The sequence below is a fragment of the Ochotona curzoniae genome, unplaced genomic scaffold, assembly GCF_017591425.1.
Source record: "Ochotona curzoniae isolate NIBS_2020 unplaced genomic scaffold, NIBS_Ocur_1.0 scaffold_4701, whole genome shotgun sequence".
Taxonomy (NCBI): domain Eukaryota; kingdom Metazoa; phylum Chordata; class Mammalia; order Lagomorpha; family Ochotonidae; genus Ochotona; species Ochotona curzoniae.
Window position 1 is genome coordinate 42,684,917 of NW_024467122.1, and position 19,306 is coordinate 42,704,222.

General features: G+C 42.9%; 1 protein-coding gene across 3 annotated transcripts in view; it reads left to right on the top strand.

Annotated features, from left to right (window-relative positions):
* SLC12A6 (solute carrier family 12 member 6) overlaps positions 1 to 19,306 on the top strand; it is a 120,589-nt gene that overhangs the window by 58,955 nt on the left and 42,328 nt on the right. For 2 of the 3 annotated variants that reach the window (XM_040969631.1, XM_040969633.1), the window contains exon 2: positions 11,706 to 11,750. The exons of the other annotated variant lie outside the window; for it this stretch is intronic. In XM_040969631.1, coding sequence (XP_040825565.1) covers positions 11,706 to 11,750 — 45 coding nt within the window. The remainder of the gene's footprint in view (positions 1 to 11,705; positions 11,751 to 19,306) is intronic. 3 annotated transcript variants of the gene reach the window in all.

A 19,306-nucleotide genomic window follows, 5' to 3' on the forward strand; every position in this document is an offset into this window, starting at 1 on the left:
CAATAGCTGGCCCTGAACCAGGTCGATGGTTGGAGCCACTGACTTTTTTAATCTTTATTTCTGAAATTTACCATACAATTCTGTGTAGTCTGGGACTCTCCTTCCCGCAATTTCCATCCCCCGATTGATTTTTCCCATAATGTCACAACTCTTAATAAGGAGTTACAATTCCATCAGTCTGCTATATATGTGTGCCCCAACATTGCTGGTACAGACAATGTCAGACAGTGCATCCATGGAGCCAGTGACTTCTACCCCCGTGGGTAACAGGGACCCAGGTACTTGGGCTATCTTCTTCTGCCTTCCCAAGTGTATTAGCAAGAAGTAGATGAGAAATGAGGTATCCAGGACTCCAACCAGCAATTTGATACGGGATATCAGCATAGCAAGTGAGAGGCAGCTAAACCCATTGTGTCGCAGTGCCAGCACCTACTTTGACCCGGTTTTTCCAACATCCATTTATTTAACCATTATTAATCTCATGTGAGGTTTCTAGTTCTATTAGTTTTATTGCAGTTAGCTCAGAATCTGTTACGCAAGGAGAGTAGGCTTTTCAGAGTCAGAATCAAAGAAATGTGAATGTTGAATTAGTATAATTGTCTCTTGTTCTATCTTTAATCATCTTTGCCTGATTTTCAGTCTGAATGACTTCTTTTACTAATGATGATGCTTTGGATTTTTAAAAATTTGAGTCCAGAAAATTAATGTGTTATGTTGACTAGTGACTTTGGGAACAGCTGTTGTATTGCAGTGGGTTACTGCTTGAGACGCCTAGCAGAACACCTGGATTCAAGTGGCTCCTGTGTTTCTGATACAGCTTCCTGCTTGTGCATCCTCAGAAGCAATAGATGATTGCTCAAGTGCTTGGACCTGTGCCACCCATGTGGGAGTCCTGGCTGGAGTTGATGGCTCCTGACAGGAGCTGGGCCAACCCTGACTGGTGGTGGGCATTTGATGAATGACCCAAGGGGTGGAAGATCTCTCCCTGTCTCTTTCTCTTCTTTGTCACACTGCCTTACAACTAGATGAAAATAAGCATTTTTTTACCCTAAGGGGGGAAAGAAGGTAACTAATGATTTAATGTATTTGAGGTCCTGAAACAACTTTTGTAGTGCATTTAGATAAGGCAGCCAGTAGCATAATAGTCTCATTGACCTGATATCAAAAGCTTCCTGGTTTATTATTGGCTTGGCCATGCCTACTTCTTAGTTTGCATGATTGACTGTTTTAATGGAATTAGTGACTCATCTTTGATTAAGACCTTTCACACTGGGGTTTTGCTGTAAAGGTGCAAGCTAGTCTGCCTGCTTCAGCCTCTCTAGATGCATGGTAGATTGAGGACTTCTCGAGGAAATTTGGAAAAAGAAAGTTACCAGCAATCTAAGAAAGTAAGGCTCTTTTGAAAAACCTTACAGAGGCAGTTTTCCTAGCTTTATCATTTACCCAAGATAAATTAAATGTATTGAGCAAATGCCTACCTGTAAAACCACTACTGTGTATTATTACTATTACAAGTAGATGTTTTCAGTTCATTTTATGATTTCATTTGTTTTGTTTTATATATATATAGCAATTATATATAATATGTAACATATTATATATATATTAATTTGGACCACCATTTTGACTTGTAGAGTATCTCAGGTTTTGTATTATTTTTTTATTGTGAATTATATTAGCTTAACTTTTGAAGGTCAGTGAAGATAGAAAGCTAAAGATTGGGTCAGGCATTTAGCCCAGTGTTTGAGACATCAGTTAAGAAACCCGTGTCTTCTGTCCCCATGCCTACCGTCAGCACCTGGGTCCAGCTTCCTGCTCTGCAGACTCTGGGAGGGAGTGGTGCTGGCTCATGTGCCTGGGGTTCTTGTCACCCACCTGGGAGACCTGAATGCAGTTCTGATTCCCAGCTTGGACTCCGGCTAGGAGCTAATGGCAACACTTTGGGGCTTAACCAATGGATACCTGCTCTGTGAGAAATCTGTATCTTACAAACAAATAAAAATTAAGAATTTTTTCTAAAGATTTATTTATTTTATTAGAAAGGCAAGTATACAGAGAGGAGGAGAGAGAGAGAGAGGAAGATCTTCTGTCCACTGATTCACTCCCCAAGTGACCACAAGGGCTGAATCTGAGCCAATCCAAAGCTAGTAGCCTGGAGCCTCCTCCGGGTATGTGGGTGCAGGGTCCCAAGACTTTGCACCATCCTCAACTGCTTTCCCAAGCCACAAGCAGGGAACTGGATGGGAAGTGGAGCCACTGGAATTAGAACTGGCTCCCATATGGGATCCCAATGCATTTTTAGGCACTAGACTATCTTATTGACCCAATAATTTATTTTTTTAATTTTTATTATTTTTTTAAAGATTTATTTATTGCAAAGTCAGATATACAGAGAGGAGGAGAGACAGAGAGGAAGATTTTCCATCTGATGATTTACTCCCCAAATGAGCACAATGGCCAATGCTATGCCGATCCGGAGCCAGGATCCAGGAACCTCTTCCAGGTATCCCACGTGGGTGCAGGGTCCCAAAGCATTGGGCCGTCCTGGACTGCTTTCCCAGGCCACAAGCAGGGAGCTGGATGGGAAGTGGAGCTGCCGGGATTAGGGATATGGGATCCCGGGGTGTTCAAGGTGAGGACTTTAGTCACTAGGCCACGCCGCCGGGCCCCCAATAATTTTTTAAAGGTACTTTGTTGGTACAAGATTCCCGTTACAGAAAATAATTTGGTTAAAATAAATGTTGTTTTTAAGTACTGTTAAGGCAACTCCTAGTCTTAGGTAAACTTGGGTGTGTCTTTATATAACCAGGAAAAATGATAGCTGGTAAAGTTCAGATACAGGTATCTAGGCATATCTCAGTTATATTAACTGCACTTGGGTTGCAAACCCCAAAACACCATTCACCCTACTTACTGGCCATGATTTTTAAATAAGGATTTATTTAATTTTATTGGAAAGATAATACAGAGAAAAGGAGAGACAGAGAAAGATCTTCCATCCACCGGTTCACTCCCCAAGTGGCTGCAACAGCAGGGGCTGAGCTTATCTAAAGCCAGGAGCAAAGAGCTTCCTGCAGCTCTGCCATGTGGGTGCAGGGTCCCAAGGCTTTGGACCACCGTCTACTGCATTCACAGGCCATAAACAGGGAGCTTGATGGAAAGTGGAACAGCTGGTGCCTGCCTTTATGGGATTCCAGTGGTTGTAAGGCAAGGATTTAGCCACAAGGTCATCACACCGGGCCATGATTTTTGCAAGCATAGCTAGTTTCGTTATTGTGGGTTTGTGGGTCTCCAATTTACTTGTGTTTTAATTTTTATTTTCTCTTTAATATTGTTTACATAGTTGAAAGGGATGCGTGCACTTGTGGGTCTCTGACTAGAGTGGGTAGGTCAGGTGTGGAGGAAAGGGGGTTTTGTTTGTTTGTTTTTCCCTCTTGTGTCTGCTGGGAAAGAGGAGAAGGAGGGAACCACTCCTTGCTGTAAAACTACATCAACACCAGGTCCTGGGGGTCAGTCCTTTGATCCTTAGAGACCCCAGTTGGTAAGAGTGCTCCAAGATTTTTACTACTGAGTGATTTTAGTAGTTCTGAGAAGTTACTGGCCTTGTGATCCAGGTTCAAGGTCTGTTGTTTGAGAAAGTCCACTTTAGTGTATCCACAAATTTGAGAACATACTGCTTGCTAGCTTGGCCAGGAGAATTGTCCAAAACTGTACCTAACCTCCCTGAGTTATCTGAGGAGCTTTTCAGTTTCTGCTCATGGGACACATCCCATGGCATTTCCAGGAAACTCATATTTAACAATTTCCAAAAAAGTCAGATTATATATGGTATTTAGAAACATGAGCAGAGGTCCTCAAAACAATATTTCTGACCTTTCTGTTTGGCAGTATTGTGATGTGTGTTTGGCCTTTCATTAATCCAAGTGTTGATTTTCTTAGCTATACTTTCCTCAACTTTTTGTGGCCCAGCACACTTTAGAGATGTAATACATTTCCAGTAGTGAGACTAGTTAACGATCAGAGTCTTAAAAGGGGTGTTGCCTTAATTTAGGGAGGGACAGGAGATGAGGTGGTAACTCCTTCTTAGCTTCCCCTAGGGTCACTTGTATAGATCTGGTGATGCCATGCTTCCCCCAGTTCTTAATTCATGTGGTTCTTCCCGTGCCATCTATACATTGGTTTCCCTATAGTTAGCCCAGTATTGCTCCTTTTGGAGGGGTAGGAGGAGAGGGAGAGGAGGGTGGGAGAGACACTGATCTGATACAACAGCTTAATTTAGAACTGCTGGTCACGTGTTCGTACTTGGCCTTATGTGCAGAACAATCAGTGTTCCTCATTTAGATGGGAATTCGGTTGAATTTGAAGTAAAAGTTACTGATATGGTGGGGGGGTGGACATCATAGAAGAAGAGAATTTGGAATTTCAATTTTTCAGGGCCAATAAAGGAGGGATATTTCTCTGAAACCATGTTAAAATGTTCACATAGCATGCAAAACATTAGTTGTGGAAATCAGGTTTCTACCTTGTTTTGTTGATTAGGACATACTGGGAGCCAAGGCTGTGACAGCTGGTGAAGCTACCCCCTGTGTTTCAGCCTCACATATAGGCACTAGTTGGAATCCCTGCTGCTCTGCTGCCCCTTCAGCTCCCTGCTAGTGTCCTGGGAAAGCAGTAGAGATGGACTAAGTCATTGGGTCTCTGCAACTGTGTTGAAGACCTGGAGGAAGCTCGGGCTCCTGGCTTTAGCCTCGCCCAGCCCTGGCCTTATAGCCATTTGGAAAATGTACCAGCAAACGGAACACTGCTCACTTTCTCTGTTTCTCCTTTTCTCTATCATTCTGCCTTTCAAATTAGTAAGTAAATTAAAAAAAAGTATGCATTAGAGAATGGAATTTGGTAAGCTCTCTGATTTATATTTTCTGTGTGGAATGCATGAAGCATTGGACTTAATTATCTAAAAATGTATATGTTCGAATTTGTCTAAAATATCATGTAATGTATAAAAGCTTGGGGGCAAGTGTTTGACAAGGTGTTAATACATCTGCAGCCGTATCTGAGTGCCAGTTTCTGCTCCTGGCTCTGCTTCAGTTCCAGCCTCCTGCAGACGTGCAGGAAGCAGCAGGTGATAGCACAAGTAGTTGAATGTCCCTGCTGCTCATGTGGGAGACGTGGATTGAGTTCCCAGCTCCTGTCCAGCTCTTACTTTTGCAGGCAGTTGAGTAAACCGGCAGATGGGAGATCTGTCTTGCTTGTTTGTCTCTGTCTCTGATGCTCTCTGACTTTCTCTGACTTTCTCCCTCTCAGCTTTTCAAGTAAATAAATTAAAATTGGTAAACCTGAGGCCCCGGAGCAATAGCATAATGGCTGAAGTCTTCACCTCGAATGTGCTGGGATCCAATATATGGATGCTGGTTCTAATTCTGGCAGCTCCACTTCCCACCAAGCTCCCTGCTTGTGGCCTGGGAAAGCAGTCAAGGATGGCCTGAAGCCTTGGGACCCTGCACCCATGTGGGAGACCTGGTGGAAGCTCCTGGCTTTGGATCAGCACATCTCTGGCTGTTGTGGCTGCTTAGGGAGTGAATTATTGGACAGAAGATCTTCCTCTCTGTCTCTTCTCCTCTCTGCATATCTGCCTTTCCAATAAAACTAAATAAATCTTTTTTTAAAAAACTTTACAAACCTGAAAGTGGCACTGTGGCTTAGAAGAGAAAGCCGCTGCCTGTAGGTTCAGCATCCCATAAAAGGACACAAGTTCAAGCTTGGCTGCTTGAGTTATAATCCAACTCACTGCTAATGTGCTTGGAAAAGTGGCAGAGGGTGATTCAAAAAATCCTTAGGCCCCTGCACTCCCATGGGAAACTCAGAGGAAGCTCATGGCTTTGGACTCTCCATCTCCGGTTGTTGCAGCCATTTGGGAGTGAATCAGTGGATGGAAGACCTCTCTTTCTCTGTAACTCTGCCTTTCAAATAAATAAGTTAGTTAATTAAACAACTTATATCATATTTACTGTTGAAAAAACACAGTAATTTTGTGTAATACATTGCCTATATATATATTTTTAAAGATTTATGTATTGGACAGTCAGATATACAGAGAGGAGGAGAGACAGAGAGGAAGATCTATCTGATGATTCATTCCCCAAGTGGCTGCAGTGGCAGAGCTAAACTGAACCGAAGCCAGGATCCAGGAACTCCTTGCAGGTCTCCCACGTGTATGCAGGGTCCCAAAGCTTTGGGCTGTCCTCAACTGCTGTCCCAGGCCACATGCAGAAAGCTGGATGGGAAGTGGGACTGCTGGGATTAGAACCAGTGCCCATATGGGATCCTGCCGTGAGCAAGACGAGGACTTTAGCTGCTAGGTCACTGTGCTGGGCCCACGCTACCTATATTTTAATTGGAAATAATATTAAACTTTGATTTGAAGTTAGTAAAAATATGAGGCCAGTACTGTGGCCTAACAGGTCAAGCTGCCACCTGCTATGCTGGCATACTATATAGCATTGGTTTGAGTATCGGCTGCCCCACTTCTGATCCAGCTCCGAACTAGTGTACCAAGGAAAACAGTAAAGGATGACCCGAATGCTTGGTCCCTGCATCCACATGGGAAATGTGGAAGAAGCCCCGGCTCCTGGCGCAGGCCTAACCTCCCCTGGCTGCCTCGGCACTTGGGCAGAAGGAAGCCATCTCTCTGTAGCTCATTCTCTCTCTGTAAAGTTGCCTTTCAGAGAAATGAAGTATTTTTTTTGGGGGGGGGGAAGTTAGTAAAAATAAAATGTAATTTTATCCCTGTTGTTCATAGGTCCCCAATCTAAAACTTTAAACATGTGGAAGGAAGGCAGATACTATCCTGTGCTTTTCAGCTTGTTTAATCCTCCAGGAGAGTGAAGCTCAGTTCTTTTCCGTATTTAGCATCATAATATTTTTCAAGCCTTCAAAATAGGCAGCAGTTGGTTAAGTGTTAAACAGTAACTGTCAAATGCGTTCCATTAGCAACTTTATTGTCACTGATTTTATTTTTTGGATTATTGATTAGGTACAAAATCCAGTTCGGTCATTTTACTTGCAAATCAAATCAGAATGTATCTGCCAGTAGTAATTAATGCTTTACTTAGGTGTTGACTTTGAGCTTCTATTGCCATATATTCCTTTGTCGTTGAAGAATAAAAATGTAATTTATGTCATATATATTCTTTATTTTGTAGAAATATTGCTTCGTCAGACTGGTTCTTGATTAATTTTATTTAGGTTTTTTTTTTTTTAAGTTTTTATTGGAAAGTCAGATATACAGAGAGGGGGAGAGGCAGGAAGATCTTCTATCCACTGACTCACTCCTCAATGGCTGCAATGGCTGGTGCAGAGCCGGTCAGAAGCCAAAAGCCATGAACTTCCAGGTCTCTGGGACCCCATGCCAGTGCAGGCTCCCAAGGCTTTGGGCTGTCCTTGACTGCTTCCATAGTCTACAAGCGGGGAGCTGGATGGGAAGTGGGGATGCCAGGATTAGAACCAGCGCATATGGGATCCTGGTGTGTGTAAGGCGAGGACTTTAGCTGCTAAGCTACCATGCTGGGCCCATGATTGATTTTATTTGTGTGTGTGTGTGTGTGTGTGTGTGTGTGTGATACAGATGATAAAATTTACCATTTTAATTATTAGTAGTGCATTCATAACTTTGTGGTGTTAATTGCGTTGACAAGTATCGTGCTGCTATTACCGCTGTTTTCGAAATGTCTCATGAACCCAGAATACAGCTCTACATACTACTTTTTTTTTCTTTTTTATTATATGTTTGACAATCTTTACATTGTTAATTGGGGTAAAAAGGTTCAAGGGCTATAGGAAAGTGGGTAAGACTATTATTTCCATATTGTTTCCTTCATGTTTAAAGAGGGGTATTGGAGTATTAAGGGAGAGGGACCACCCAGTTTCCCACCCACCTTCCCCAGGTCCTGGATGTAGGGTATGCTCCGAGGTTCTTCCTCAAGTGGTTTTGATGGTTCACCAGTTATGAATCACTGCCAATCTCGCTGCTTGAAGCACGATGAGGTTTTTGAAGAATCCACTAATTGACATAGTCCATCATAGAGACTCAGTTTGCCCAGTATTTGGCTGCCAACATATAGCTGAGATGGTTGATTGACCTGTTCTGTCTTCTCTCTTTTCTTGGTTAGGGTTCTGAGTCCAGCATTTTGATTGGGGAGATCTCCAAAGAAACTTTGTCTGAGGTGTTCTCAGACCAGATTCTTGTATGTACTAACAAGTACAGGGCCCAGCACAGTCCATCGCCCTGATCAGCTGGTGGTTGTTATTGCTGGGTTGGTTCTGTTTTCAGTCCCAACTTCCACTGAAACCAATGGGTGTTGCAGTCCAGCCTGGTTCTGTCCAGCACATTCTCGGCCCTCGCATAAACCAGTGGGAGCTGTAGCGACCCACAATAACCCTTACCAGGCCCGCCCCCTGCGCTGGTTTGCCAGTATGTGTAGCAGTAGTCCAGTCTGTCCCACACCCCATTCAGCTCTCGTACATGTCAATGGATATTGAAGCTTAGTTCCATCTAACCAGCTCCACTATGCAGCCCTCACAGATGCTGTTGGGTGTCTGTCTAGCCACCCCAGCTCCTGTCCTAGTTTTCATGCCCTCCCATGGGAGTGGTAACCCAAGAGGAAGGAGCCCACTGTTTCCCTCCCCAGCCTTTCTCATTCCTGTATTATGCACTCTCCAGCTAGTTCTGTGGTTTGACTTGACAGAATTAGACTCCAGTACCAGCTTCTGCCAGCTGATGCTGTGGCTAAGCCCAAACAACCCTCGCCCACTCTAATTTTGTTTGCACCAGTAGGAATAATCAGCCCAGCCTGGCTTTTGCCTGATCTAGGCCACATGAGGCGCACAGGTGTAGCCCTGCTTAGTCTGGTCTGTCCCCATCCTAGCTCACCCTCTCCTGCGGGAGTAGCTGTCCAGCAAGGGAACCCCCCAATTCCCCGTGCCATCTTTGCCCCCTCCCTTCCTAGTTCTCACGTGTGCTGGTTGGGCGCCGTGGTCACATCCAGTACAGGCAACCTCACCTTGGCATTCCGTATTGTGCACTAGTTTTTGTCGCGACTGAACCTGGCTCAACCCACACTGTTCTGGTGCTTGGATTTGTCAGTGGATGACGTAAACTGATTCAGCCTGGTCTGCCCCCGACCCATGCCAGATATATGCCAGTGGGTAACTTTCCATGGCCTGTTCTGGGCTGTTTCCTATCATGTTTCTTGCGCTTACCTGCCAGGTCTGTGTCCTGCCAGAGGAGTTGGCCAGGCTCCTCCATCAGAACCTCTCCCAATGCCAGATTTTGCCCATACCAGGGGATCCATGAGCCAGCTCTACTCAGTTTTCCTCCTGTCCCAGCAGGAACAGTGGCTTTTCCGCTTTTCCTGACTGGCCTTCAATCCAAACTGGTCCTTGCTGTTGTATGTTTCAGCCCAGCCATGGCTCGTCCATATCCACATATGGCTAACGCATGGCTCAGTAGGAGTTGAGACCTAACCTAGTCCATCCCACATCTACCCTGGTCCTCCAGGACACCAGAGGGTGTTGGAGTCTGGCCCAGCTCGGTGCATCCAATCCCAGTCCACACTTGTGCCAAGGGAGACTACAACCGTATCCTGATTAGAATGCAGCCCCCAGTCCAGCCCATGCACCCTTTGGTTGTCCCTTTAGCTCCCCAACTGGGTCTGTTCCCAGCCATAGATCACGTGCATGCCAGTGGCTCTGACTCAACTTGGCTCAGCCCTTCACCTGTCCTGACTTCTTCCTTAGACATTGTGGCTCCGCATTCCTGACTCACACAGACCAGTAGGTGCAAGAGCCTAGCTCGGCATGACCTGTGCTCCATCCTGGTCGCTAGTTTCACTTGTGGGCTAAGGTTTGCTCAGTCTTGCCCAGTACATCCCAATTGGCACATTAGCCAGCTGTTGCAGCTACTATGCCCAGCTTGTCCGTCCCCCAGGTCTGGACCACATGTTCACCAGCGGGAGCTATGACTCACCAAGGGAGTTTCCCAAGTTCCTTCACTCAATCCATTCCCAGACCCAGTTCTCATACATGCCAGTGGGTTTTAGGCCAGGTTCCGGCAAAGTCTGGCCCTCCTTTGGCCTTGTATGAGCTGGTGAACATTGCAGCCTGTTGGCAACGCCCGCGTCACCACGTACCCCGAGTCGAGCCGAGGGACTAGGGTTATGAGACAGACAAGACAGACAACACACATAACACTCCGAGGCTTATTCTTGTGAAGTGAAGCCCTTTATTCAAAGTCAAACTGCTCTTATATAGTCTGTTTGGCCCCTCCCAGGATTTTCCCAATGCTTAAGTAACACCTAAGCTCCCCCGAGGATGTGCAAAAAGGGGAAGCAGGAAGGAGGGAAATTGCAGTCAAGCCAGGGGCTAAATGTATCAGGCCATGATTTCCCTTCCTGTTACACCTTGAGAACCAAGCTAAGCTGTGGAGTTGACCCTTGGGAGACCGGGGCCTACAGCAGCCTGGCCCACCCCACACCCCAATCAGGATGCACAATTGAGTGCTGCTGCCCTGACCAGTCTAGACTATTGGGGGTTCCTTTACCTGTAGTTGATGGCAAGCTCCTTGGTCACACCTAGCTTAGTCCATCACCACCCCAACTCTTGAACTAACCAGTGGGGTTAGAATTTCCACAGGGTTTAGCCCACACATCCCCCACAGAATCTACCCCGGATATAACTCTCGAGTGCTAGTTAATGTAATGGCCCTGCATAATGTGACCCTTCTCCTGATCCATCATCATGTCAGGTAACAGGATATGACTCTGCTGGACAAGCCCCGAGCCATAGCTTTTCTGTGGACTGGTGTTTGGTGATCAGCATTGTTCAGTGATTTCAAGTTCTTTCAAAGGAAATAGTTACTGTCATTGGGAAACTTTAAGATTGATTCACGTCCCAGAAGCACAGTGGTTTCAACCTGGAGTTACCTAAGCAGCAATTCAAAGACCCAAAACTCCAGAGCTCCCCGGCCAGGTGGCCAACAGGTGTAGCCTGGCACCAAATAGCTCACTGGCCGCTTGGGGACAGCTCACCACGTGCACATGGTGGCTGGCATTTGGGATCCAGGCATGAGACGCCCCGTCCTGAGACCCACCCAGCTCTATATACTTCTAAAGCAGTGGTCTCAGATGCTGCTCCATGTGGCCTCCGGGAACCTGTAATTACTTGGTCTCCATGAAGTTGCCCTTTCTTGAGATTTCATATGAATGGGATCGTGCAAGATACATCTTTTTATCTGGCTTGTTTCCCTTAGCCTGAGTTCGTGCCACTTATCCGTAGTGTGGCTTCTGTGAGACTCCTTTGTAGTGAATATGCCATTATATGCATACACCATTTTCTGTTTATTTGTTCGTCTGTTGGAGGACATTTGTGCTGTTTCCACCTTTGACTGTTGTAATGCTGCTGTAAACAAAAGTCTGAGTCCTTGTTTTCATTTCTTTTGGGTATATAACCAGGAGTTGAATTAATGGGTCGTGTAGTAATTGTTTCATTTTTTGATGAGAGTGATTTTCTTTATTATTCTTTCATTAATGTTTCTTAAGTTTTGTTAATATTTTTAATTATTCCTTCTTTGGCCTTTGTTGGTAATTTTTAAAAAATTGTTTGTTTTAGTCATTCATTTTTTCTTTTTTTTTCAATTGTTTGTTTTTCAGACCCGAGTCAGAACTCCATCACAGGGGAGCACAGCCAGCTGCTGGGTATAGTATTACTGTTGGGATTGACTCTCTAAAGCCATCCTTCACGCATTTGTACTAACAGACACTACCCGCCTGTCTAATGTTATTTTCTGCCCCTTCTTTTTCTAGTTCTCCTCTGCTGTTTACCCTGAACTTTTTCTTCCTGCTATTCCTAACTGTATGAGTTTCAGAAAACTGTTTCTTTGCTAAGATTCAGTTTTGTTACTTTAAAAAGTAATTCTGTGTCATGTGTAGCTTGGAAAAAATCTAAGAATTACAGGCCAGTACAGTGATGTCACAGGCTTGTCTTCTGCCTGTGGCCACGGCATCTTATCTGAGCTTCGTTCAAATCTTAGCCATCCCACTTTCCATCCAGCTTCCTGCTAATGCTGTTGGAAAGTCTTGTAGAATGGCCCATCCTCTGCTTTTTCTCAGGTCATTAGCAGGGAGCTGGATCAGAAGTGGAGCAGTTGGGACACAAACTGGCACCCTTAAGGGATGCCAGCTCCACAGGTGGAATCCTAGCTCTCTATACTACAGCGCCAGCCCTGTACCCTATAATTAAAAAAAAAAAATCTTTTATTTATTTGAAAGGCAGAGCGACAGCAATAGGGGAAGGGACAAAAGAGAGCTTCCATCCACTGTTTCACTCCCAAAAGGCCACAATGTCTGGCATGTTGGTGTTATAAATGCTGGCTTACCCTATTGTGCCCCCTACACCATAACTCAAGTTAGACAGTTATCTTCTGCGTGAGAATTTTAACTTACTTCCAAGTGTATTACTGTTGCACATACTGTAGCATGAGTGCCTTGTACTAAATTCTCAGAGTATATGAGGAATTAATTCCTTACTCAAAGAGTATTTAAATTTTCACAAAAATGTATCAGTGTAAGTTCTCCACAGTAAGGTTATGGAAGAATGCTTGGTACCCTATCTTCCAAAGTAGGTATTATTTGTCTGTTTTTAATGCATGTATAAAGGGAAATGTTTTCAGGTATATTATATATATTTTTTTCAAAACGTGATGATGTTTCTCAATCAACCCTCCCCTTCTCTCGCTAAGACGCTACCTTTTGTGTTCTTTCTTATTCTTTTCAATGATTTTTTTCAATAGCATACTGTTTACATTATAATTACATCAAAATCCAACACTGAAGAATTCAACAAATATTAACTAGGAAACCACCACTCCTCAAAGGTATAGACAGGGGCTGTAATAGAAACAATAATCAGATATCAAAATGTCAGTTTCATGAGTGCTCTGTATATTAGTTGCTCTGTATATTAGTTATTACAGATCAGAAAACATGATGTTTATCTTTTTTTTTTGAACTAGCTTATTTCACTAGATATAATGTTTCCTAATAACCTCCATTTTGTTGGAAAAAACAGGATTTCATTCTTTTGAAGGTTAATGCTATTCCTATAGTTTCTTTATTCTTTTATCAATGTATGCTCATCTGGTTTACTCTGAATCTTAGCTTTTGCAAGTTGAACTACAGTAAATGTGGGAATAATTGGTCCAGGAAAAGGGTTTTTATTATTATTATTCATTATTAGTTTCCATTTTACAGTTTCATAGGTCCTTTCCCTCTCTTCCTCCTCCCCTCTTCTGCTCTCTGCATTAGGGGGATCTTTTTGGTGTGTTGTTGGATTCATTTGGGTATTATTTTGTTCAGTATTTTTGCATCTGTTTTCATCAGGAAGATTGGTCTTCAGACCTCTTTTTTGTTGTTATCTCTTTGTAGTTTTGGGATTGATAAATGCTAACCTCATAGAAGGAATTAGATAGAATTCATCCTTTTCAGTTGTTTCAAATAATTTAAGGCAAATTGGGATTAGTTCTTCCTTAGAAGTTTGGTAAAATTAATCAGTGAAGCTGTACAGTTTTTTTTTTTTTTTTTCAGTCCTTTACTTTTCTTGGGAGGGTTTTTGGTACTGAATCAGGCTCTGTCTTGGTGATTGCTCTGTTGAGGTTTTTTATTTGTCTTTGTGCCTCAGTTTTGTTAAGATATCTGTCCAGTTCTTGTTGATTTCCCAATCTGTTTGTAGTAATTACTGATGATTTTTTTTATTTCTGTTGTATTCACTGTAACAGTTCCTGTTTCTGATTTCATTAATTTGGGCCTTTTTTGTTACTTTGGCCAATGATTACCAATTTTTTTTCTCAATAAAAAAAAAGCTGTTCATTTCATTCATCCTTTGTATAATTTTTAAAGTCTGATTTCATTTATTTTCTGATTTTTTTTGTTTCTTCCTAATTTGTGATTTGGTTTCTTGTTTTCTAGATCTTTGAGATGTGTTAATAGATCACTTATATGGTGGCTTTCTAATTCCTTAATGTAGACACAAATTGTAGTAAACTTTCCCCTTAACACTGCTTTTGCCTAATATCATGTATTTTGGTATGTTGTGTGTCATCTTTATTCATTTCTAGGACTTTTTTTTTTTGCTATACCCTTTTGATTTCTTGTATGTCCCATTGTTCATTTAGGAGCATAATAATCAGTCTGCATAGGGTCACATATTTTCTAGTTTCGTAAGTTGTTAATTTCCAACTTCATTTCATCATGGTCAGAAAAGATGCTGACACTTACTTTCTGACCTAGCATGTGTTGTGTTTATTCTGGAGAAAGTTCCATGCAGTACCAAAAAGAATGTTTTCTACAACTGTGGAATGAAATGTTCTGTAGATATCAGATCCATTTGGTCCATAGAGAAGATTAGTTCCATTGTTTCTTTGTTGATTGTCTAGTAAATATGTCCATTGATCAAAGTCTCCATTACTGTTGTGTTGAAGTTTGTGTCTCCCTTTAAATCCATTAACACTTGTTCTAAATAGCCAGTTGCCTTGGCATTGGGTACATGTACCTTTGCTGTAGTCACATCTTCCTTTTGAATTGATCCTTTAATCATTACGTAGTACCTTCCTTTACCTCTTAACAGCTTTTTTTAAAAAAAGATTTACTTTTTACTCTTTTAGTGTGGCTGAGTGGTCTATGATTTATTTATTTTTTTAATTGGAAAGGAAGATATACAAAGAGGAAGAGAGACAGAGAGGAAGGAAGATCTTCCAGCTGCAACTGCTGGAGCTGAACCAATCTGGGATTAGAACCGGTGCCCATGTGGGATCCTGGATGTTCAAGGCGAGGACTTTAACCACTACACTATCACGCCAGCTCCTTAACAGCTTTTTGTGTTAAAGACTGTTTTGTCTGATCATTAGAATGGATATACCTGCTAATTTTTCCTGCTATCATGGGATATTTTTCCTATCCTTTTATTTTCAACCTATGTGCATCATTGTTAATGATGCAGATTTCTTATAGGCAGAAAATAGATGGATCTTGCTGCTTAGTCTGTTCTATCAGTGTGTATATTCTAATTGGAGAATTTAGGTCCATTGCCTTTATGGTAATTGTTAATAAATGCTGACTCCATCATAGCATTTCCCCATAAACATTCCTATTGTTTGCGTTTCCTTTGTGCTATCACTAGATTTTATGCCTTTATATTTGTTCATAATGATGACTATCATTCTGTTTCTCTGTGTGGCACATATTTACAAATCATTTGTAGAACTGAACAAGTGGTGAAAATTTCTTGAAGGGTTTTTATTTCACTTTCATTTATTTTTTAAATTATTTTTTATTGAAAAGGCATATTTACAGAAAGGAGAGACAGGAAGATCTTCCATCCAGTTGTTCACTCCCTAAATGGCTGCAATGTCCAGAGCTGAGCCAATCCGATCTGAAACCAGGAACCGAGAGCTTCTTACAGGTCTCCCATGTGAGTTCAGAGTCCCAAGGTTAGTTCACTCTCCAGATGGCCACAGTGGCTGGAGCTGAGTCAGTCTGAAGGCCTGAGCCAGGAGGTCTCCCATACAGGTATAGTGTTCCAAGGCTTTGGCCGTCCTCCACTGCTTTTCCATGCTATCAGCAGGGAGCTGGATGGGAAGTGGAGCAGCCAGGACATGAACCAGTGCCTATATAGGATCCTGATACTTGCAGGGGAAGGATTAGCAAATTGAGCCACTGTGTTGGGCCCTTTACCTTCATTTATAAATGAGAGCTTTACTGGGTGCAGTATTCTGGATTGACAGTGTTTTTGTTTTTTTTTTTTTTTTTAAGATTTATTTATTTTTATCACAAAGTCAGATATACGGAGAGGAAGATCTCCCTTCCGATGATTCGCTCCCCAAGTGAGTGCCACGGCTGGTGCTGTGCCAATCCTGAGCCAGGATCCAGGAACCTCTTCCAGGTCTCCCACACGGATGCCAAGAGTCCCAAGGCTTTGGGCTGTCCTTGACTGCTTTCCCAGGCCACAAGCAGGGAGCTTGGTGGGAAGTGGAGCCCTGGGATTAGAACTGACATCCATATGGGATCCCAGTGGTTTCAAGGTGAGGACTTTAGCCGCTAGGCCATGGTGCCCGACAGGACAGCATTTTTCTTTTAGGACTTTGATTATGCGTCTTCATTCTCTCCTAACATGTAGGGTTTCTGATGAGACATCAGCTGTTGGTCTTAATTGGAGATATTCAAAAGGTAATCTGATATTCATGCACATTATAGGATCTTTGTTTTACTTTTGACATTTGAGTGAAATGTGTCGTGGTGGAGATCTCTCCTGATCATGTTTATTAGGAATTCTGTGTGTTTCCTGTAATTGTATGTCTAAGTCTTTCTCCAAATTCGAGAATTTTCTGTTGTTATTTCACTGAATAAGACTTATAAGCCTTTCTGGCTTTCTGTATCTTCAGGTGCTCCTAAGCCATTTGATTGTTTGATAGGATCCCATAAGTCTCAAACACTAATTTCAGTTTTTTAAAATTTTCTTTTTTGTGTGTTTGGGTTCTTTCCAAATATTTGTTTTTTAGATGGAATATTCTTTCTTCTGGCTCACAAAGTCTGTTGTTAAGGCTTTCTATGCTGTGTTTTAATTTGAAATATTGAATTCTTCATTTCTAATATTTAAGTTTCATTCGTCAATATTTCTGTCTTCTGGTATAATTTCTCACTGTATCATGTATCTGTTTCTTTAGCTTATATATTTGCTTCACTGTGTCTTTTATCTTACATTCTTTTGAATTCCTTTTCAGGAGCTTCATTACTCTCTTCACATTCACATTCTAATATTGATGTGTTGTAGTGTTCCTTTTGTGAGTCATATTTTCATTGTTCATGTTTCTTGTATTTCTGCATTTATTTTTAAGCATCTGTGGAAACACTTGCTCATTTTCTTCTCTGAGAACTTTATTCTTTATAACGTCCTTTGTGTGAATTGGTGCAATATCTGCTCCTTCAGCAGATATCTAGAGGTATGTATTGGGTGGGGTTAGGGAACTGGGCCAGTCCTCAAAGGTAGGGCACGTATCCAAGTGACACCCAAGTTGAGCATGGTAGGTCTCCTCTAACGTCGTATGACTGTACTCGCCAGGGAGTTCTCAGCCCCACCCCCTCTGCCAAGGTGAACACAGCACACCCCACCCACACGAGCACTTGAACTGCACTTTTCAGTGTGAGCACAAAACCTTCCGAGATTGTCCTCCCAGCATACAGGGAACTCTGAGCCTCTAGAGCCAGCCCCGGTGATCACCCAAAAACACAGTCACAGGATTCCCAGTGACAAGGTGCAGGGCTCTCACAGGCCTAGGGGGCAAGGGATCTGTTCTCTGTCCTGCGAGGCTCCACATCTGTAGACAGAGCCAGCTGCCGACCTGGCAGATGTTTGTCAGTGCTCTACTGCAGCCAGCTGAATCCAGCTCCTTGGAAGGGTGAGGGAAGAAGGGCAACATGCCCTTGCTTCACAGACCTAAGTTGGCACCCATCTCTTCCCATTCGACTCTCCCAACTTAAAGTCAGTGGGGACTATGGATTTATCCTTCTGACAAAGTTCCCCCACGACTCGCAGACCATGGTAGCCTTCTCTCATCGTGTTAAGATGGCTCTGCTCCCTTCTCGTTGCTGAGCACCTTAGTCAAGAGAAAAAGGAGGAGCAGTGTGCACTCTCTTCACAGGGCTAGATGGACAGACACCCCGCTGCTTTCAAAGACAGCATGGACCCTGAGCTGCTCCGTAATGCAGCATCACTGGTGGCATGTGAGTTGCTACAGGCTCCACTCACCTTGCTCCAGGAAGATGATATCCCAGTAGCCAGCAGCTGTGAGAGTCACCGATGGTCTCTAGCTGCTGCATGATTGTGCTGTCCGCACTGCTCCACTGAGTCTCTTCTTTCTGTGTGCCCTCCACTGCAAACTGTTTTCTAACTGTTCCCTGGGAATGCGGATCCTCCGCTGTTCTGGTATCTTGCCATGGTCAGAAATAACACTGCTTTTCCCTATTCAGTCATCTTGTTTCCTAACCTATCAGTGTTGTCAATCTTAACATTCTTAATTTTACTAGTAAGTGAAAATGTCATCTCTAGTTCTTATTTATACTTCTTTAATTATGATATTTTGTATTTTTTAACATGAACAGCCATTATATATGGACATGTCTTTTGCTTTGTACATTGCTGAATTCTTAGCTGCTTGCATATGTACAAAGCAAGCATGAAAAATGCAAGCTATCAAAAATTCCATAGTAGGAAAAGTACCTGATAGGACTTTTCTGCATATGAAAGCTTCAGGGTGTTAGTTGAAGAAACTGAGATACTTGGTCCTTTTGTTTGTTTTTTTCTTTCTGTGTTAGGGACCTAGAAGAGTCTTGGAGTTGATGTGAACTCTCATTCCTTTGAATCAGTTTTTGTTTTGAACAGTACCTGACACCCTCAGTACGCAGCCTTTTTACGTAAATGGCTTGGCATAAACATAGAAATCTGATCATCAGGGTCCTAGCCTCGTGGTTTTGGGGCTGACCCTGTTGTCTGTTTTGTTGAATAGTTTGTTTCTAGTGTTCCAAATTTAGTCTGTGTAAAAATTTCATTGGGTGTCAGGACCGGGTAAGATTTCATCCAAACATTTTGTCATTCCATGAAGAGTACTTCTTTTCTAGTATTGTTTCTGTCTCTGATACAATACATGATGGAGAAGTACGAGTCGTTGATTTTCTGGCCAGGATCACATCCACAATGGATTTAGACAGGGTAGAGTTGGTACAACTTTGTGTTAGCATGCTAAATTTTGTTCCCTGTTAATTCTCTGTAGTAAAAGACACCAGAACTGTAGGCCAGATGAACAGGTGTATGATTGTGAAAGAAGAGTTTGTTAGTATTACCCCAGATCCTCAAAGTATTCATAGGATAGCACTGCAGGACATCTTCTCACTTGACAACACACAGCTGCATTCAGTTTTACTTTTTTTTTTTAAAAAAGATTTTATTTTTATTGGAAAGGCGGATATACAGAGAGGAGAGACAGAGAGGAAGATCTTCCAACTGATGTTTCACTACCCAAGTGACCGCAACAGCCAATGCTATGCCAATCCGAAGCCAGGAGCCTCTTCCAGGTCTCCAACACGGGTGCAGGGTCCCAAAGCTTTGGGCCGTCCTGGACTGCTTTCCTAGGCCACAGGCAGGGAGCTGGATGGGAAGTGGGGCTGCCGGGATTAGAACCGGCACCCGTATGGGATCCCAGGCG